General features: G+C 40.9%; 1 protein-coding gene across 1 annotated transcript in view; it reads right to left on the minus strand.

The window, feature by feature from the left end:
• The window catches only part of ATP10B (ATPase phospholipid transporting 10B (putative)), a 147,729-nt gene that overhangs the window by 65,754 nt on the left and 65,050 nt on the right, over nucleotides 1-16,925 (minus strand). Inside the window, exon 6 of the mRNA XM_036749742.1 lies at nucleotides 6,001-6,132. Coding sequence (XP_036605637.1) covers nucleotides 6,001-6,132 — 132 coding nt within the window. The remainder of the gene's footprint in view (nucleotides 1-6,000; nucleotides 6,133-16,925) is intronic.

A 16,925-nucleotide genomic window follows, 5' to 3' on the forward strand; every position in this document is an offset into this window, starting at 1 on the left:
TGATGGAAAAAGAAACACAAACTGAAATGTGTTTTTCTCATAATCATCTCTCTGATGTCATTGAGCAGAATGTACATTATAGTGGAAAGAATACTGGAGACAGTTTCTAGTCATAGTTTTGCCATTAACAAGCCACGTGGCCTTGGCTGGGCAACTCACTTCCCTTCTCTGGTCATTATCTAAAAAAAGAAGGGGCTGAATTAGATAATCTCTAAGGTTCCTCTCTGGTCTGATGTGTAAGGTTCTATCATGTAAAACTAATGGAACTTGGGGCTTCATTTTCTGGAAAAAACACTTTAATTTAGTTTTTCTACCATTTTCTTTTCACCTTCTCTCCCAGCCTTCTTTGGACCAGGCAGCATCCTTATCTCCCTATGGGAACCTTGGATTCTGCTCTCTCTTCTCCTCTGCGCCGCCCCCCCCCCCCCCCAACCCTTGCCCTGCAACTCCTCAGGTACACTGAACTCTGAGAACTGAGTTTTGTATTTATCTTGCCTGGAACCAGGGCTCCACCTTCCTGTTGACTATCTCCAGGCCATGCTGTTTGTGCTTCACCATCCTTCTCATCTCCCTTGTATCTCCCCTTCCCTTGGACTTTGCCCCATGTATTGGCAACCAAAAATGGGCTCCTTAGCACTTAGTCAACAAGTGCCCTTGATTAGTTTGGCTTTTTCCCCTGAACTGAATGCTGTTTGTATCTTGGACTGGAGTAAGCTTGTTGGCCCCTTCACCTTGCTTCCCTTGCTTAAGCTGATGGAAAGAACCTGTGCTTTCCTGGTCAACCCCTTCACCTTGCTTAAGCAGATTGAAAGAACCTGTGCTTTCCCCGGCATACCTTACACCCCCGCAGAAGCTGGATGGTTAAAAGCAGCTCCCGTTGGAGCCAGAGGCTGCCACAGCCACAGCCACAGCCACAGCCACAGCCACAGCCACAGCCACAGCCACAGCCGAAGCAGGAGCTGCCAGTAGCAGAGCTGACCTACGGGAGGAAGCTGAACAAAGACTTCAGGCCAGTGGGTAATCTTTTTACCATAGAGGGGGAAGCATGATTTTGCTTTACGCAATCATGCTTCTCTGTAGCCTCCTGGTTACTCTTTCAAGGCGTACTTATTGGGCCTGGAAGCTTTTGATCAATATATCAAAATGGGGTTGCTGGTTCATGGGTTGGTTACTGTGGAGCCTAAATATATGTTTTGATTCTTCTACCTTCTACTTTGAGAGTTTCTTATATCCGGCGGTTCCGAACCTTTCAGACATGTTTATGATCCTCTTTGAGATTATAAACTCTGCCCTCCTATTACACCCCAGGACACTGGACTCTGAACAAGCCTCCAAGTCAGCCCTTGACCCATTTCCAAACTATGTCATGGGGCATATTCCCCCTTCTCTGTGTTCCAACCCCCTTTACCTTTACTTACTGTCTTTCCTCATTAGAATGTAAGTTCCCTGAGGGGCCAGGGACTTTTGCTTGCTTGTATTTGTATCGCCAGGACTTAGTACATTGGTACACAGTGAAGACTAAATAAATGTTTGCTTGTTCTATCTACCTACCTACCTATCTGTCTATTCATTCATCTACTCATCCATCTAGTAGATTTAGTCATTACTTGGGAATTTCCTTCAAGTTGAGGCCCACCTCACCCCACGTACTTTTCTCTTTTTCTTTTTTTTTTGGAGGGGAGAAGGCAGGGCAATTGGGGTTAAGTGACTTGCCCAAGGTCACACATCTAGTAAGTGTGTCAAGTGTCTGAGGCTGGATTTGAACTCATGTCCTCCATGACTCCAGAGCCGCTGCTCTACTCACTGTGCCACCTAGCTGCCCCCACGTACTTTTTTCAACGAGAGCCATTTGGGCCAAACAATTGGGGGAAGGAACACACACAAAACAGTAACAGTTTTTAAATAAATGACTAAGTGTCAAGTGAGGGGGATAGATGCTAGTTGCTGTAGGAGGAGGGATGGGTTGCTATGAGCTAGAGTAGTTCTGGAAAGACTCATGAAGGAAATGGGAGTTATTAGGCCTCAAAGGATGGATAATACTTTTCTAAATTGAAAATTGGTGTGATATAGGACAAAGAGCACTGGTCTAGGAGGCAGACAGTTTGGGTTCTAGGCCCAATTCTACCATTAACTACTTGTGTGACTTTAGGTGAGTAATATAATCTCTTTGGGCCTCAGTTTCTCTCCTCAAAAGTTGAGGAGAATGGACTAGGTTATTTCCAAGGCATCTTCTAGCTGCGATTTCCTAAGAATCTATAAAGAAGGGAGGGCATCCTTGGCAAAGAAAATCTAGTTTTTCAAAATGAAAGTGAAAATTACACATATATGTATTTGTTCAGTTGTTCTAGTTATGTCTGACTGTTCGTGACTCAAAGATATTGGAGTGGTTTGCCATTTCCTTCTCCAGCTCATTTTACAAATGAAGAAACTGAGACAAACAAGGTTAAGTAACTTGCTTAGAATTACACAGCTGTTTGAGGCCAAATTTGAAGTCAGGAAGATGAATCTTTCTGACTCCAGGCTCAGTGCTTTATCTACTGTGTTACCTAGCTGTCACATATGTATAGATAGACATATATGCATATATATTTTTCCATATATAGAGAGGTAGAAAAATGAAGCCTGTGGCCCCCTTATAGATTACAGTGGCGAGCACTTTAATTCACATAGTACTTGTTCATCCATAAAGGGGGAAAGAGAAAATCCTGGAATGTTTTCACCTTTATCATTTTCCAAAGAGAAAAAAATCATGCAGAGGCATACAATGGGCCCAGGTGGCCCCAGAGAGAAAGAATCAGACATAGTGTGATCAATCAGTGCTGTCAGCCTAAAAACCAGAGAGGTGGTAGAGAGAAGTAAGTGCTTCCCCTGTCAGATATAATGCCATGTACCATATCAGAAACTGGAGGGGAGTTCTAAGAGCCTGAGGTTTGGGGAAGGAAGTGGGAGGGAAGGAGATACTTGCTTCCTGATGCTTTCTTTGTACCCTGCCCTAATCCAGGAAATAGGATTAATTCTGCTGCACTGCCTGGGGTTTTCAATTAACACAGTTACCAAAGGTATTATTAAAATATTCTTTTGTTATGATATTTCAGAGCTTTAAGAAAAGAAGTTGGGTGGACTAGAAGGCCAGCACAGAAGAAAATCCAAGGGGTTTTGCAACACTGGTTGGCTGGCTCCCTGCTGTGGAAGAATTTGAAGATAAAGCCATGGGATCAAAAAAAACTCAGGTGTCAAATTTCACTTTTCTGAATCTCACTCTCTTCATCCATAAAATGGACATGCTTCTACCTATTTACCCCCCAAGGTTTTTGTGAAGAAAGTGATTTGTAAACTGTAATGTGCTATAGAAATTGGTTACATAGAGTTAAAGTGAGGAGTCAAGCAACATAACATAACATAACACATATAATCATTTATATAAAATATAATCAAATCTTGTTGATAATTGCTCTATGGCATGGTAAATAGGCTGGTATTGTGGTATACTAATCGATAAAAAGAAGGTATAGCTTGGACAACATCCAAGAAGGTTCATTTGTGACAGTTCCTAATTCTTTTATCCCTGTTCTCGGGACACCAGTAGAGGAGAACTCTGATGTAATCTCCGATAAAGTTTAGCACAAACGCCACATTCTACACAAAGCCTTTCTTGATAGCACCAGTTAGAGATCAAGATCCAGCCTTCTCCTCCAAAATTGTCTTATTTTTCTGGTATATATTTTGTGTGTGTTTATATATGTATGTGTGTGTGTGTGTGTGTGTGTGTATATATATATATATATATATATATATATTTATATGTATATGCATGCATATTTACTGTGTATATGTTTGTGTACATACAGATATCTATATGTCTATATGTTGAGTCCCTTTAGATTGTAAACTTTGTGAAGGTAGGGACTGTTTCATTTTTGTCTTTGTGCCCTCAGCACTCACTTCATCCTTCAACCAAAACTACTCTTTCCAAACTTACCCATGATCTCCTAATTGCCAGAGTCTACTGGCTGCTACTCATTTCTCATTCTTCTTGACTTCTCTGTAGTATCTGACATGGTAAATCACCCTTTCTTCCAGGATACTTTCTTCCCTCTGGGTTTTTGTGATACTTCTCTCTTTCAATTCTCCTTCTATCTGTCTTGACTACTATTTTTCTGTCTCCTTTAAAGATCCTTTATCCATGTAGTGCCCACTAACTTTGGGTGTCCCCTAAGACTCAGCCTTGGGCCCTTTTCACTTTTCCCATTATACTTTCTCACTTGATGATTTCATTAATCCCCAAAGGTTTAATTATCATTTCTGCGGAGATGATAACCGGGTCTAGTCTCTTTCCTGAGCTCAGTCCCACATCACCAAATGAATTTTGGACATCCCAAACTGTAAATCCTATGGGAATCTCAAGCTCATCATGTCCAAAACAGGACTCATTAACTTTCCTACCCCCTCAAACCCTCCCTTCTTTCTAATTTCTCTGTTGCTATTGAGGGTTTATAACCTCTGTTTTCCTTGACTCCTCATTTTCATCTTATGTAACCAAGCAATCTGTCATCAAATCTTGTTTATTCCTTTACAAAATTTCTTTTAGACACTTGTGTTAGCCAGGCAACAGTCACAACATCAACGATAAATTTACGTTACCATTACAACGCCCCCTTCTCTCCACTCATGCAACTGTCTCTCTGGTACAATACTTCTTGCCTAGATTATTGCAACAGCCTTTTAATTGGTCACCCAGCCTCAAATCTCTCCGCATTCCAATCCATTCTCCATTCAGTTGCCAAAGTAATAGTCCTAAAGTGTAGCTCTGACCAAGTCAAATACCTTGCACGCTGCCTTCCCCCTGACCATGAACTCCTGTTGTTGTTGAGTTGTTTCAATCACTTCCAGTTTTTGTGACCCCATTTGGGGTTTTCTTGGCAAAGATAATGGAGCGGTTTATCATTTCCTTCTCCAGTTCATTTTACAGATGAGGAAAACTGAGGCAAACAGGGTTAAAATGAATTACCCAGGGTCACACAGCTACTAAATGTTTGAAGCTGGATTTGAACATAGGAAGAGTTTTCCAGACTCCAGGCCCTGCACTCTACCCACTGTGCCACCTAGCTGCCTTCGTGAGTGCTAGTGGTTCCCTGTTACTTCCAGGATTGAATGCAACATTTCTACTCAACATTCACTATCTGGTCCCTTCCTAATTTTCCATTCTTAGACTTTACTCCCCTTCATGGAATAGCTACACTAATCTTTTTTTTTTTCTCACATAGGACACTATGTCTCGCATCTTGTATTTATGTCTTTACATTGGCTGTTCCCCAAGCCTGGAATTCTCCCCATATTCACTTCCTCCTCTTAGTTTCCCTGTATCTCTTTATGATTCATCTCAAATCCCACCTTCTGTGGGAGGTCTTCCCTAGGCCTCCAGCTACTAGCCAGAGGTGGAAAATCTGTGGCCCTGAGGCCACAGCCACAAGTTCCTCACCCCTGTAACTAGTCCTTTCCTCTTTGAGATTGTTTAGTATGCTCTCTCTCTCTATATGTGTATGTATATATGTATACATATATTAACATATATATGCATATATGTGTATATATGTATGTATATATACATATATATCTTGTAGTTACCTAAATATTTACGTGTTGTCTCCTCCATTTGAACATGAGCTCTTACAAAGGAGAAACCTTTTTTTGCCTTTGTATTTGTATTTGGTGCCCTTATTAAGAAAGTAAAAATCGTAATTGTTGCTAGTGTAGCTTTTTTTTTGTGAATTTGAAGTCAGAAGATCCAAATCCAGATTATGTTATTTCCTACTTATGTGAATTTAGAACATTGTACCCCAGATTTCTCATCTGTAAAAATGAGAGCTTTGTGTTAGGTAACCTTATGGGGCTATTCCAGCCCCGCACCTCTTGAGTACGTAAAACATTTCCTTTGGCCAGGGTCTGAGGGCACAAAGAGCTTTGTAAATAGGAACTGGTATTTTCCTGAATGTTTCATACCTATAGCTCCAAAGAGGCACATGAGGAAGAGAATCCCCATACAGAAGAAAATGTCGATGTTCATCCGACGCTCGATCTTGCTGCGCTTGTATCGTGGGCCGCTGTTGTTCAGCATAGCTTTTGTTTCATGGCCTTAGAGAAAGAAATGGAAAGATAGACTGTTAGTCCATCGTGGCAAAATTCCATATAGGTGTAATAGAAAGAGAGGAATATGCTGGAGTCAGCCTTAACCAGCTTAAGAGAGCCGAGCATTTACTCCTCAGAAATGGGCAAATGCTACAAATCGTTTGTTTGTTTGATTGTCTAGAATTAACAAAGTGTTGGAGAAAGTGTTAATCAATGCAGGTTAAACCTAAAAGTGTGTCCGGTAAAGTCTAAGAGTGGAAAGTTAAAAAGGGACCACGTAGTGAATGTTGAGTGGAAAGTGTATTTTTTTTTTTGAGAGCCAGTTGTTAAACATTTACCAGGGTACCCCCAGGTGTGTCCATTTAAAGCTCCAGCTTTCAGTCAAATAGGGCCTTATATTCATATCTTGATCAGATACTACTTTAGTTCCATCAAAGAACATTAAATCTGGTTTCCTCAAAGGTGGATCAAAGGCAACCATAGCAGGGATTTATAGGAGGAAGAAATTGAGCTGGCCACTGAATTGAGTGAGGGGTTCTAAGAAGCAGAGATGAGGAAGGAGAATTTCTAAGCATGGGGGAAAGCCTGTGCAAAAGCATAAAGTGGGAGATAGACAATGACAGAAAACAGAAAGTAGGTGAATTTGTCTAGACTGTGGAGTGTGCGAGAGAGAATAATATGAAATAAGTTTGTAAAGACAGGTGGGAGCCACTGAAGGAGGAAAAAGTCAGTTAATAAGCATTTATTAATCGCCTTCTCTGTGCCAGGCCTGAGGATTAGAGATATAAAGGCAAAAAACAAAAAACCAGAAAAAACCCCCAAACCTTAATAAATTAAAAAAAGGCAACCCTGTGGTAGACTAGTTAGCAAAATATTTCAGTAGTCCAGGCATGGGGTGATGAGGGCTGGCACTGTGACAGTAACAGCACTGGAGGAGAGAAGGGGCACATATTAGGAATATTACAAAGGTAGAATCAACAATTTGGCCAACGGGGGATGGCAGTGGTGGTGAGAAGGGATGGTCAAGGATGACTCCTAGGTTGTAAACCTGGGTGAGTGAGAGGATTGTGGTGCCCTTGTCCATAGGGCATGGAACAGGCAAAGTATCGGAAAGATAATGAGTTCCGTTTTGGATGTGTTGACTGAAAGATGTCTAGGGGACATCTAATTCAAGATGTCGACAGCTTTCTCAAGGGGTTTAGATACAAAAGGGAAGAGAGATAGAAGATCATAACTAATGGGGATGGACTGATCAAGTGAGGCTCTTTGAGAATGGGGAAGGCCACAATGAGCAGTAAGCATGATGAGTATAAGCCAATGAGGAAACCACTTTGGTGAGAGCAGAGAATGTAAGTGTCAGGAAAAAGATAAGAGGGAGGGACAAAGCAACTAACTTGAAATAAGCAAACTAGTTCTGGATAAAAAAGAAAATGAGATAGTAGATAGATATGAGCAGTTCAACAGTCTTTGATGCTCTTTGATTAAGTGGCCTTCTGAATTTTAACTACTCTGGCATTTTCCTTGGTAGTTGGATTAGGAAATGCCAGTCACATATTTCTGTGTAAAATTAAAGAAAAGCAATATGTCAGATCCAGCAGTGAATGGTTTTAATGTTATTTAGCTTGTCACTTACGTGGATTTAAAATGGCATCAAAACAGTGGGAAAGAAAAAAAAACCTCTGGCTTATTAAATTAGATTCAAGTTGTTTCATTTGTAATAGCAGGATGCATATGAAATCTGAACAGGAAGTCTGCACTAATGGGATTGCCACCTTTCGGTTTGCCAAAAAATAGAACAAATCCTGCTGTTCCCGTCTCTCATTGGGCAACACCACTACCCCAAACCCAGTGGAAAACATTAATACTTAAACCCTCATCTCCACATTGTTCTCTACCCCCTTCCAGGTTTGCTGGCATTCACAGTAGGTTCTCTGGGCACTCTTCACTACAGACAAAGGCTTGTGAGGAGGGGGAGTGATGGGTGGGTTGTTAGGGGTCAAGCAGAAACAACCAGAATCATCCCCAGAATTCTAGGAGTGCAACTAAGTTGAGGCAGAAGGAGTAGTTTTCCTGTGGAATGTCAGTACCTGGAAAAAGATTCAAAGAAAGGCAAAAGATGGTTCCTGATCTTGAAGAACTCATAATATAATGAGGGAGACAAGCATATAAATAATTATGTACAAATATGTTATATATAAGATAAATAATCAATAGAGAGAAGGCACTAGGAAAAAGACAGATTGGGAAAGGCTTCCTATAGAAGGTGGGATTTTAACTGATGCTTGAAGGAAGCTAGGAGGAAGAGATGAAGGAAAGTATTCCATGTATGAGGGACAGCCAGTGAAAATACCTGGAGCTAAGAGATGGAGTGTCTTATTTGAGGAATAATAGCAAGGAACATAGAATCATAGAGCATGTGGTGAAGTATGAGGTGTAAGGAGACTGGACCATGATCCAACAAACCTTTCCTTTAGCAACATTGCTTTAGCAACTGAAGCAAGGACCTTTGGGAGCTTGAACTAGGGTCGAGGCAGTGTAGATGGAATGAAAGGGATGGTACTAGTAGAGTAGAAGTGATGTGGCCTTAGTAATAATAACCTTTCATATTTGTAGAGGGCTTCATATTTTTTGGAATACTTTCACATTTGTTATTGCTTTTGACTCTCACAAGCAAAGTAGAAGGCCCTTGGGAGCTTCATTCAGTATTAGTGCTAGAAAGCAGCAGAAGAGAGTGGCTCAATAATTTCTTTGGTCTGAGATAACCTGGATGACAAAGATGGCCAGAGAACAGGCATAGACTTAAGGAGGCCAGGCAAAAGCCACAGATACCATCATCTCCAGATCATGTACAGTATCTGTGAATTCACTCACATATCATATCATTCTTCCTCCTGGAAGGCCCTTCTCTTGCTCTCTCTTTAAATCTCATGTTTTCTGCAAGATTCCACTCCAGTCCCACTTCTTCCATGAAATTTTTCCTATTCAAATCCTTGGCTCCTCCACTAATTAGCTAAGTGATGTTGGACAAGTCACATAACTTCTCACTTTCTTCATTTAGTGGACTAGGTGACCTCTAAGGGCCCCTTCCGGCTCTAAATCTATAATCCTATGGTCTTGGAACATTGGAAAGAACATTTCAACTCTCTGGGTCTCAGTTTCCTTCTTTGTAAAATGAAGCATATGGAGCAACTATCATCTATGGTCCCTTCAACCTCTGACTTTCTGAGTCTATGAGATCAGTTTTCAATTGCACTTTTCCTCCTGAATTCCCATGGCATTTATTATCTGGAATCTTCATTTGGGTGCACCATTATGACTTGAGAAATTTTATTTTGAATCATTACTTATTCTTAGCTATTCCAACTAGCTCAGAAACTTAAGGGCCTGGGCTATATCTAAATCAACGATAATAGAGACCACATAACACACACAATGATCTTCTCACCAGCAGAGAGAAAATATGTACAAATGTCACTGGGAAAGATTCTGGCCCCCTCCTGCATCATCATGTCTGGGCCAGGAGCCTCATAGGTAGAACTGAGTTAATTTTCATATAAGATAATATTTGCTGAATATCAATGGCAGTGAGTGAGGAACTCTTTATGATGTGCCCAAACAAGCTTGGTGTTGCTGTCCCTTGTGAATGTGCAGTACTAAATGAAACACCTTAGCTGGGAAGGGGAGCGGAGAATGATAGTGAAGGAAATCAAGAGACTGCTGCTTGAATCGCAGAATCTCACACTTGGAAGAGACCTCAAAAGTCACCTTATCTATCCCATACCTGATTAAGAACCCGCAGCATAGCATCCCGATAAGTGCCCATTACTTGAAGGCTTCTATAGATAAAAAGATGAAATAAGACCTCCCTGTGAGGACCTTATTATCTAATAGAAAGAAAATGAACTCAAATAACTGAAATACATGTTAGAATGCAATAATAGTCAAAGAGAGATCCAAACAAAATATTATGGAGAATTTGAAGAAAGAGAGATCATTTCCAAATAGGAAGGCTTCATGGAAGTGGTGACACCACAGTTGGGCCTTGAAGGATTTGAAAAACTTCAGCAAAAGAAATGGGGGGATAAGGAGGAATCCATTTCAGGCCTAGAAAACGTCACAAGCAAAGGGCTGGAGAAAAATGAGAAAAAGGCTGGAGGTTGGCCCATGTTGGCTAGGATGGAGATTATGAGAAACTGAGTAGGGTTAGATGGGGCTGGAAAGCTGGGATGGAGGCAGTGATAAACTGGAGACACACCCTTTACAGGCAGACCATTCTGTGTTTGGGTGGTGTTGCAACAATCTGCTAGCAGCTGCTGTAGGGGTGTAAGACCCACCAACAACCAGCACACAGAAAGCTGCCAACACAGGTTCTTTTGGTCCGCTTTACTAAGGAAAGCAATGTTAAGGGGTTAACAATCTTATTTTAATCCAACATACAAATATCATTCACTCAGCTCAGGGGCAAAAGCCAGCACCCTGAGCTTCAGAGCAAATACAAACAAATTACAAACATCAACAGACAGACGCGGTCTGATTCAAATATCAATGCATAGTTACTAGAGTTAAACAAAGTCCGAACATCCGGGTTTACAAGCTGGGGGGGCTCTTAACTACAGCTGCGCAGAGTCTCTATATCAGCACACCGCCAAGAGTGAGAGCCCTAAGCAAATAGCTCTGTTCTTCCTTTTTATGCACTCTTTAGCTGTTATCAAACGTCATCTGGGCGACCAGAACTTAGGCTCTTACTATTAGCTCTGGTCTTAGCAAATCCCCTTTAGAACCCTGAGGGCTTCGTGCCCATGTAGGCTTGGCACCTGATAGATAGGGGTTTGGGCCTAGCGCTTAGCACCTAGTAAGACTCAATCAAAGACACCCAACTTAATTGATATTGCAGGTGGCACTAATTATCAGGAAGTTTTTCATTAGTTTGAGCCTAAATATGTTTCTCTGTCTGCTTCCATTGCCCTTCACTCTTCTCCATGTCTCTCTCACATTAATCTATCTTCCTGCTTCACCACAGTCCCTATCCTTTCACCTGCTGTGTTCGTTTTGAATAAAGTGATACCTTTTCAGAGCCATATTCCAGCTATGGAATATGCACCAACTTTGAGTGACACCCGTAATGCCCTCACATTGGAGAAGGGATTCTCAATTTGGGGTCTGTGAATTTTTAAAAATTTTTTACTTTTTGACAACTGTACTTAACAGAATTGGTTTCATTTGTAATGCTGTGTATTTTATTTTTTTTTGTATGAGAAGGGGTTCATAGGCTTTGTCAGACTGCCAAAGGGCTTCATTACACAAAAAAATTAAGAATTGTTGCATTAGGGGATGCTCTAATAGGCCTTTTTTATTATTCCTACTTTGTGCATCTGGGTATAAACAAGTGAGTCCATTGCTGGCTGCTTTCTTAGATTTTGTCTTTTGTGAATTTGGGGGTATTTCTGGAGTTATTTTTATTCCTACTTTGTAGTAACTCCTTATCATATGACAGATGGTTTTCTCCCTCTCTTTCCTTTTTTATTTAAATTATTTTAAAATTATTAAATTATTTTAAAAAAACACATTTTTATCACCCATTAATGCATCAATCCGTGACAAGTCCGTCATTTCTGTGGTCCATGGTCCAGGAATTACATTCTTGGACACAATCTTTTTTTTTAGAGAGCTTACATTTTAATGGGAAAGACAACTTGTATATAAATATATATAGAATGTATACAAAATAAATACATGATCATTTTTGAGAATAGGGCACACATACCAGGGTCACAGTGAGAGTAAGTAAAAGCTTCACAAGGAAGCTGACCCAATCAGACGCTTGAAGGAAGCCAAGGATTTCAAAAGATGAAAGTGAGGTAGAAGTTCATTCCAGGGAGGACTGACAGTTGGACATCACCTTTTTAATCAGCTGTCTGCTTTCTAAACTTCTTTCCCTCTTCTTTAATCCCTTGCCTTTGATCAACAGCAGTGATAAAATACTATTTGTAACTCTATAGTTTTCAGTTTCTTAGCTAAGACTTTATAATCCTGAATAATGCTTTCTATGTTTCTACTGGCATATATTTCTAATTTATGCCTATGAGAATCACCAAAAATGGGTAATAGCCATCATTTGATAGATCTTGGGAAGTTTTCTGTCACAACAGGAATACGTTTGTCATGAGGTTCCTCTTTCTTCCAATTCTGTCCCTCAACTTCTTCATTCTTTCCTCCTCTGCTTTAGCTTTGGAGTATGAGATTGTCTTTGCCAACATGCTCTCTGCTTATGTCCTTGATCACATCTCCCATCTCCTCTGGCAGCTTAACCCTTCAATTATTCTTTTATCTTTCTAATAGTCAGTCTTTCTTTATCCACTAAAGCCTTTCCTGTTACCTAAATACATGCCCAGATTTCCCCCATCCCTAAAAAAAACCTTTCAGAGAAGGTGCACTGGATAGAGTGCCATGCCTGGAGTCAGGAAGACTCATTTTCCTGAGTTCAAATCCAGCTTCAGACACTTACTGGCTGTGTGACCCCTGGCCAAGGCACTGAACCCAGTTTTCTCATCTGTAAAATGAGTTGGAGAAGCAAATGGAAAACAACTATAGTATTTTTGCCAAGAAAACCCCAAATGGGGTCATGAAGAGTTGAATATGACTGAAACAACTGAACAACAACAAAACCTTCACTTGACCATGCCATCCCTTCAAGCTATTGTCCTTTATCACCTCCCTTTTACTTCCAAAATATTTTCTGCTTCTGTTATGTCTAGTGTTTCATATTTCTTAACCTTTCGTAATCTGACTTCTGACCCCACCATTCGACTGAAACATCTTTAAGATTACTATTAATTTCTTAATTGACAAATCAAATGATTGTTTTCTTAATTCTCATCCTTTTGCACCTCTCTGCAGCTTTTGATCCTGCTGACTCCAGCTTCCTTCTGGATATTCTCTTCCCTTAGTTTTGGTGACATTTTCCTCTTGGTTCTTCCACCTATCTGGTCACCCCTTCTTAGTCTCCTTTGCCGCATCATTCATTAGCCATGTCCTATCCCTTTTTGCATGGATAAGTCCCAGGGCTCTGTTTGGGCCCTCTCCTCTCTCTCTACACAAACTCTCTGTGATCTAGTCAACTTCAAAGGGTTTAAGTCATCACCTGTGTAGATGACCTCTAAATCTCCATATCCATCCCTTGTCTCTCTTTTGAGATCTGATCCTGCATTGCCAACTGTCTGGTGGACTGACTGTCATTCTCTATGTCTCGAAGACATCACAAACTCAACATGTCCAAAACCATACTAATAATCACTTATAGTATACCAAAAGCCCTAATTTCCATATTTATGTCAAAGATACCCTTCTAGTCCCCCAGGTTTGCCACCTTGGTGTTATCATTAACTTCATATTCTCCCTCATTCCACATATTCAATCAGTTGCCAAGACTCATTGATGCTATGTCCACAACATCTTTCACATCTGCTTTCTTCTCTCCACTCATGTAGCCACCACATATGGATTATTAGAATAGACTCCTAATTTGTCTCCCTGCTTCTGGTCTCTCCTACACTCCACAACTGTCCTCCATACAACTGTCATATGATAATCCTAAAGCATAGGTCTGACCATGTCACTCCACTGCTCAAGAAGGTCCAGTGGCTCCCTGTTTCCTCCAGCATAAAATATAAATGCATGTTTGAAATTGAAAGTCCTTAACAGTCTGGTTCTTATATGTCCACACACACACAGAGACACACTGTTACAGCTAGAATGGCCTGCTGGCTAGGCCCTCTACATGGTATTTCTAATCCCATGCTTTGCACAGACTATCTCTCATGCCCAGAATACTTTCCTACCTCTTGAAATCTCTAGCTTTCTCCGAGAGACATTTCAAGTCTTTCTATACTAGACTTTTCTTGGTTGTCCCAGTTGTTGGTGCATTCCACCTCTGCTCCTCCCAAAATAAATATTGTATATTGTATATTTACTTATCTGTGTTCTTGTTGTTTCTCCCCAGTAGAATGTAAACTCCTTTAGGGCAGGGACTGTTTAACTCTTGCCTGCGTATCTCTAGCCTGTGGCACATGATAGGCACTTAAATGTTTATAGAATTATTGAGTTGATACATGTCTCAAGGGGACAATAGACCTCTCTGTTGATCAGCCAAGACAAATCTGGATTAGAAAAGCTCTTAAATCAAAAGTCACCAAAATGCAACCCATACAAAAAATAAAAAAATAAAAATAAAAAACAAACCCAACCAGACCCCTTTCAGTGATCAGCATGAAGTTATTACCTGGGACAGGCCTTCTTATAGGGACTTGCCAACAGGCGTTTGGCAGAGGGTATAGCAATGGGACAGATTGTCAGAAGTATCATAAAGGGGAAGGGAATAAGTATTTATAAAGTACCTACTATGTGCTGGGCACTGTGCTAAGTGCTTTTGTAAATAAATGTTATCTAATTTGATTCTTACAACAACCCTGCAAGGTAGGTACTGTTATAATCTACATTTCATAGTTGAGGCAACTGAGGCAAATAGAGATTAAGTAACTTGCTTAGCTGAGGCTGGATTTGCTCTCAAGTCTTCCTGACTCCAAGCCCAGAGCTCTATCCACTGTGCCACCTAACTTCCTGATGAGAACCCTTGGACACGTGTTCTGAGAAACATGGAACTTTGGGACGTAAAACGAGGTCTTACAATGACACATCCTGCTGTGGAGCAAGATAGCTTATTTGGTTTGCTTTGGGGCCTGAGTAATCAAGGTGATGCAGAAATCAGTGATGTCAGCACTAGCGCTAGGGCATTTAATGAGCAGTCAAAGCTTTTTGGCTGGCATTCATAGGAGGGATCATTTAAAGAGAGAAGTAGCCACATGTAACTTTAGGATCCAGCATGGATGTTTTCTCTGTCACGAAGCCTCCCTGGATCTACCCTCTGCCCCAACCACCGGTGATTTCTCCTCCCTCTGAAGCCCCTCCAGGTAGCATTTTGTCCTTCTCTTGTGGCCGCATCACAACCTTCCTCATGCTGTAGTCTGTGTGTGTGTGTGTGTGTGTGTGTGTGTGTATGTTTGATGTAATCTGCATAGCATCTGCCCTTGCACATATGCATAAACTATAAAATTATTGAATTATTGAAATAAATTATTGACAATAAATAAATACTGATGGTTTGAGATACAAAAATCAGATAAAAAAGAGGTTTAGTTTTTAAAAGAGATCACCCAAGAAAGTCCAAATGTCTTATAAACGAGGGGAGACTGAAAAAAACAATTGAGAAGCTTAGAGCAGGATGGAGAAGCAGTCGGGTTTAGAAGTTAGGAATCTTGGGTTCTAGTCCTGTCTCGACTAGAATGACTTCCTGGATGAGAAGCCTTGAACAGATCTCTTCTCTTTGAGCCTCAGTTTCCTTATTATAAAGTAATGGAACTGGAGCCAGGGTAGAACAATAGAAAGGTCTTGAGTCAGATCTGGGTTCAGAGTGGGGCCCAGAGAATCCAAGTTTGAATTTCACCTCTGACAAATCCCTCTTCTGTGACCTTGGGCTTAACCTCCCTGGGCCTTAGTTCCTGTATGTGTAAAATGAGGAAACTGAAGAAGAATAGACTTTGGGGTCCCTTCCAGTTCTAGGTCCTATGATTAGTGGACCCCTAAGATCTTCTCCAGGTATAAATTTCTGAGAAAAAAAAACTTTTGAAAAAGTTAAAAGTACTATGGAAGCAATGCTTCATAGAGGTAAGAATGCTGGATTTGGAATCAGAATGACCCAGGTTCATGTCCCAATTTGGCCAAAACACACAAGCTTGTAGGCCCCACAAAGGCAGGGACTATTTTTTGCCTCTTTTTTTGGGGGGGGCAGTGTTTTAAATTTGACCTCTCATTCTTTTTTTTAATTTAAATTTTTTCAACATTCATTTCTGTAAGATTTAGAGTTTTAAATTTTTTTTCTCCTTCCCTCCCCTCTCTCCTCCCCAAGGAAGCATTTTTGCCTCTTTTTGTATCCCCAACATTTAACACAGTGCCTGGCACATAGTAGGAGCTTAATTAAATATTCAAGCCCTGACTGGGTGACCCGGGACAAAAATCAATGAATCACTTTGCACCTCAGTTTTCTCATCTGATTTCAGGTCATAGATTTAGAGCTAGAAGGCGCCTTAGAGGTCATACAGTCCAACCCCCTCATTATACAGATGAACAAATGGAGGGTAGGAGAGATGAACTGATTGGCCATGTTACATGCTCAGTAAGTGGTAGAACCAGAACTCAAGGCCTCATCCAGCACACTTCCACTGTACTGCGGGGCTCTGTCAAATGGAGACACCAGGGCTGTCTCACATGGTGGTTGTGAGAAGAGTGCTAAGTGTTGAAGTGCTGTGTAAATACGGGTTTGTAGTGAGGGAAAGTGGATAGAAAACTGGCTTTGGAATCAGGAAGACCTGGGGCCCTCCTGGCTGGGTGACCCCAGGGGAACCCAGGCACGTCATTCAGCTTCTCAGGGAAGTTGCAGAGAAGGTGCTGAACTGCATGGGGGGAGTTTCCTCATCTGTCATACTAGTGAAATCCCAAATTCATTTTCTAGCTCGATTAGTTTTATACAAAAGGATTACGATAGTGATTAAAAGTATGAAAAGAAGTTTTAATAATTGTGAAAATTCTAGTCCTTTGTGGAAATTGGCTCCCTGTTGTTCTCTCCTGAAGTTTCTTTACCTTTCAAAAAAATCACCTAGAAAATTTGGTCATACTCTCAGCAGTTCAGCTATATATGTTTTTCCTACAATTGTAGAATTAATTTGTTTCTGTTCCGGATGGGATAC

Source organism: Trichosurus vulpecula, chromosome 3, assembly GCF_011100635.1.
Source record: "Trichosurus vulpecula isolate mTriVul1 chromosome 3, mTriVul1.pri, whole genome shotgun sequence".
NCBI classification, from domain to species: Eukaryota; Metazoa; Chordata; class Mammalia; order Diprotodontia; family Phalangeridae; genus Trichosurus; species Trichosurus vulpecula.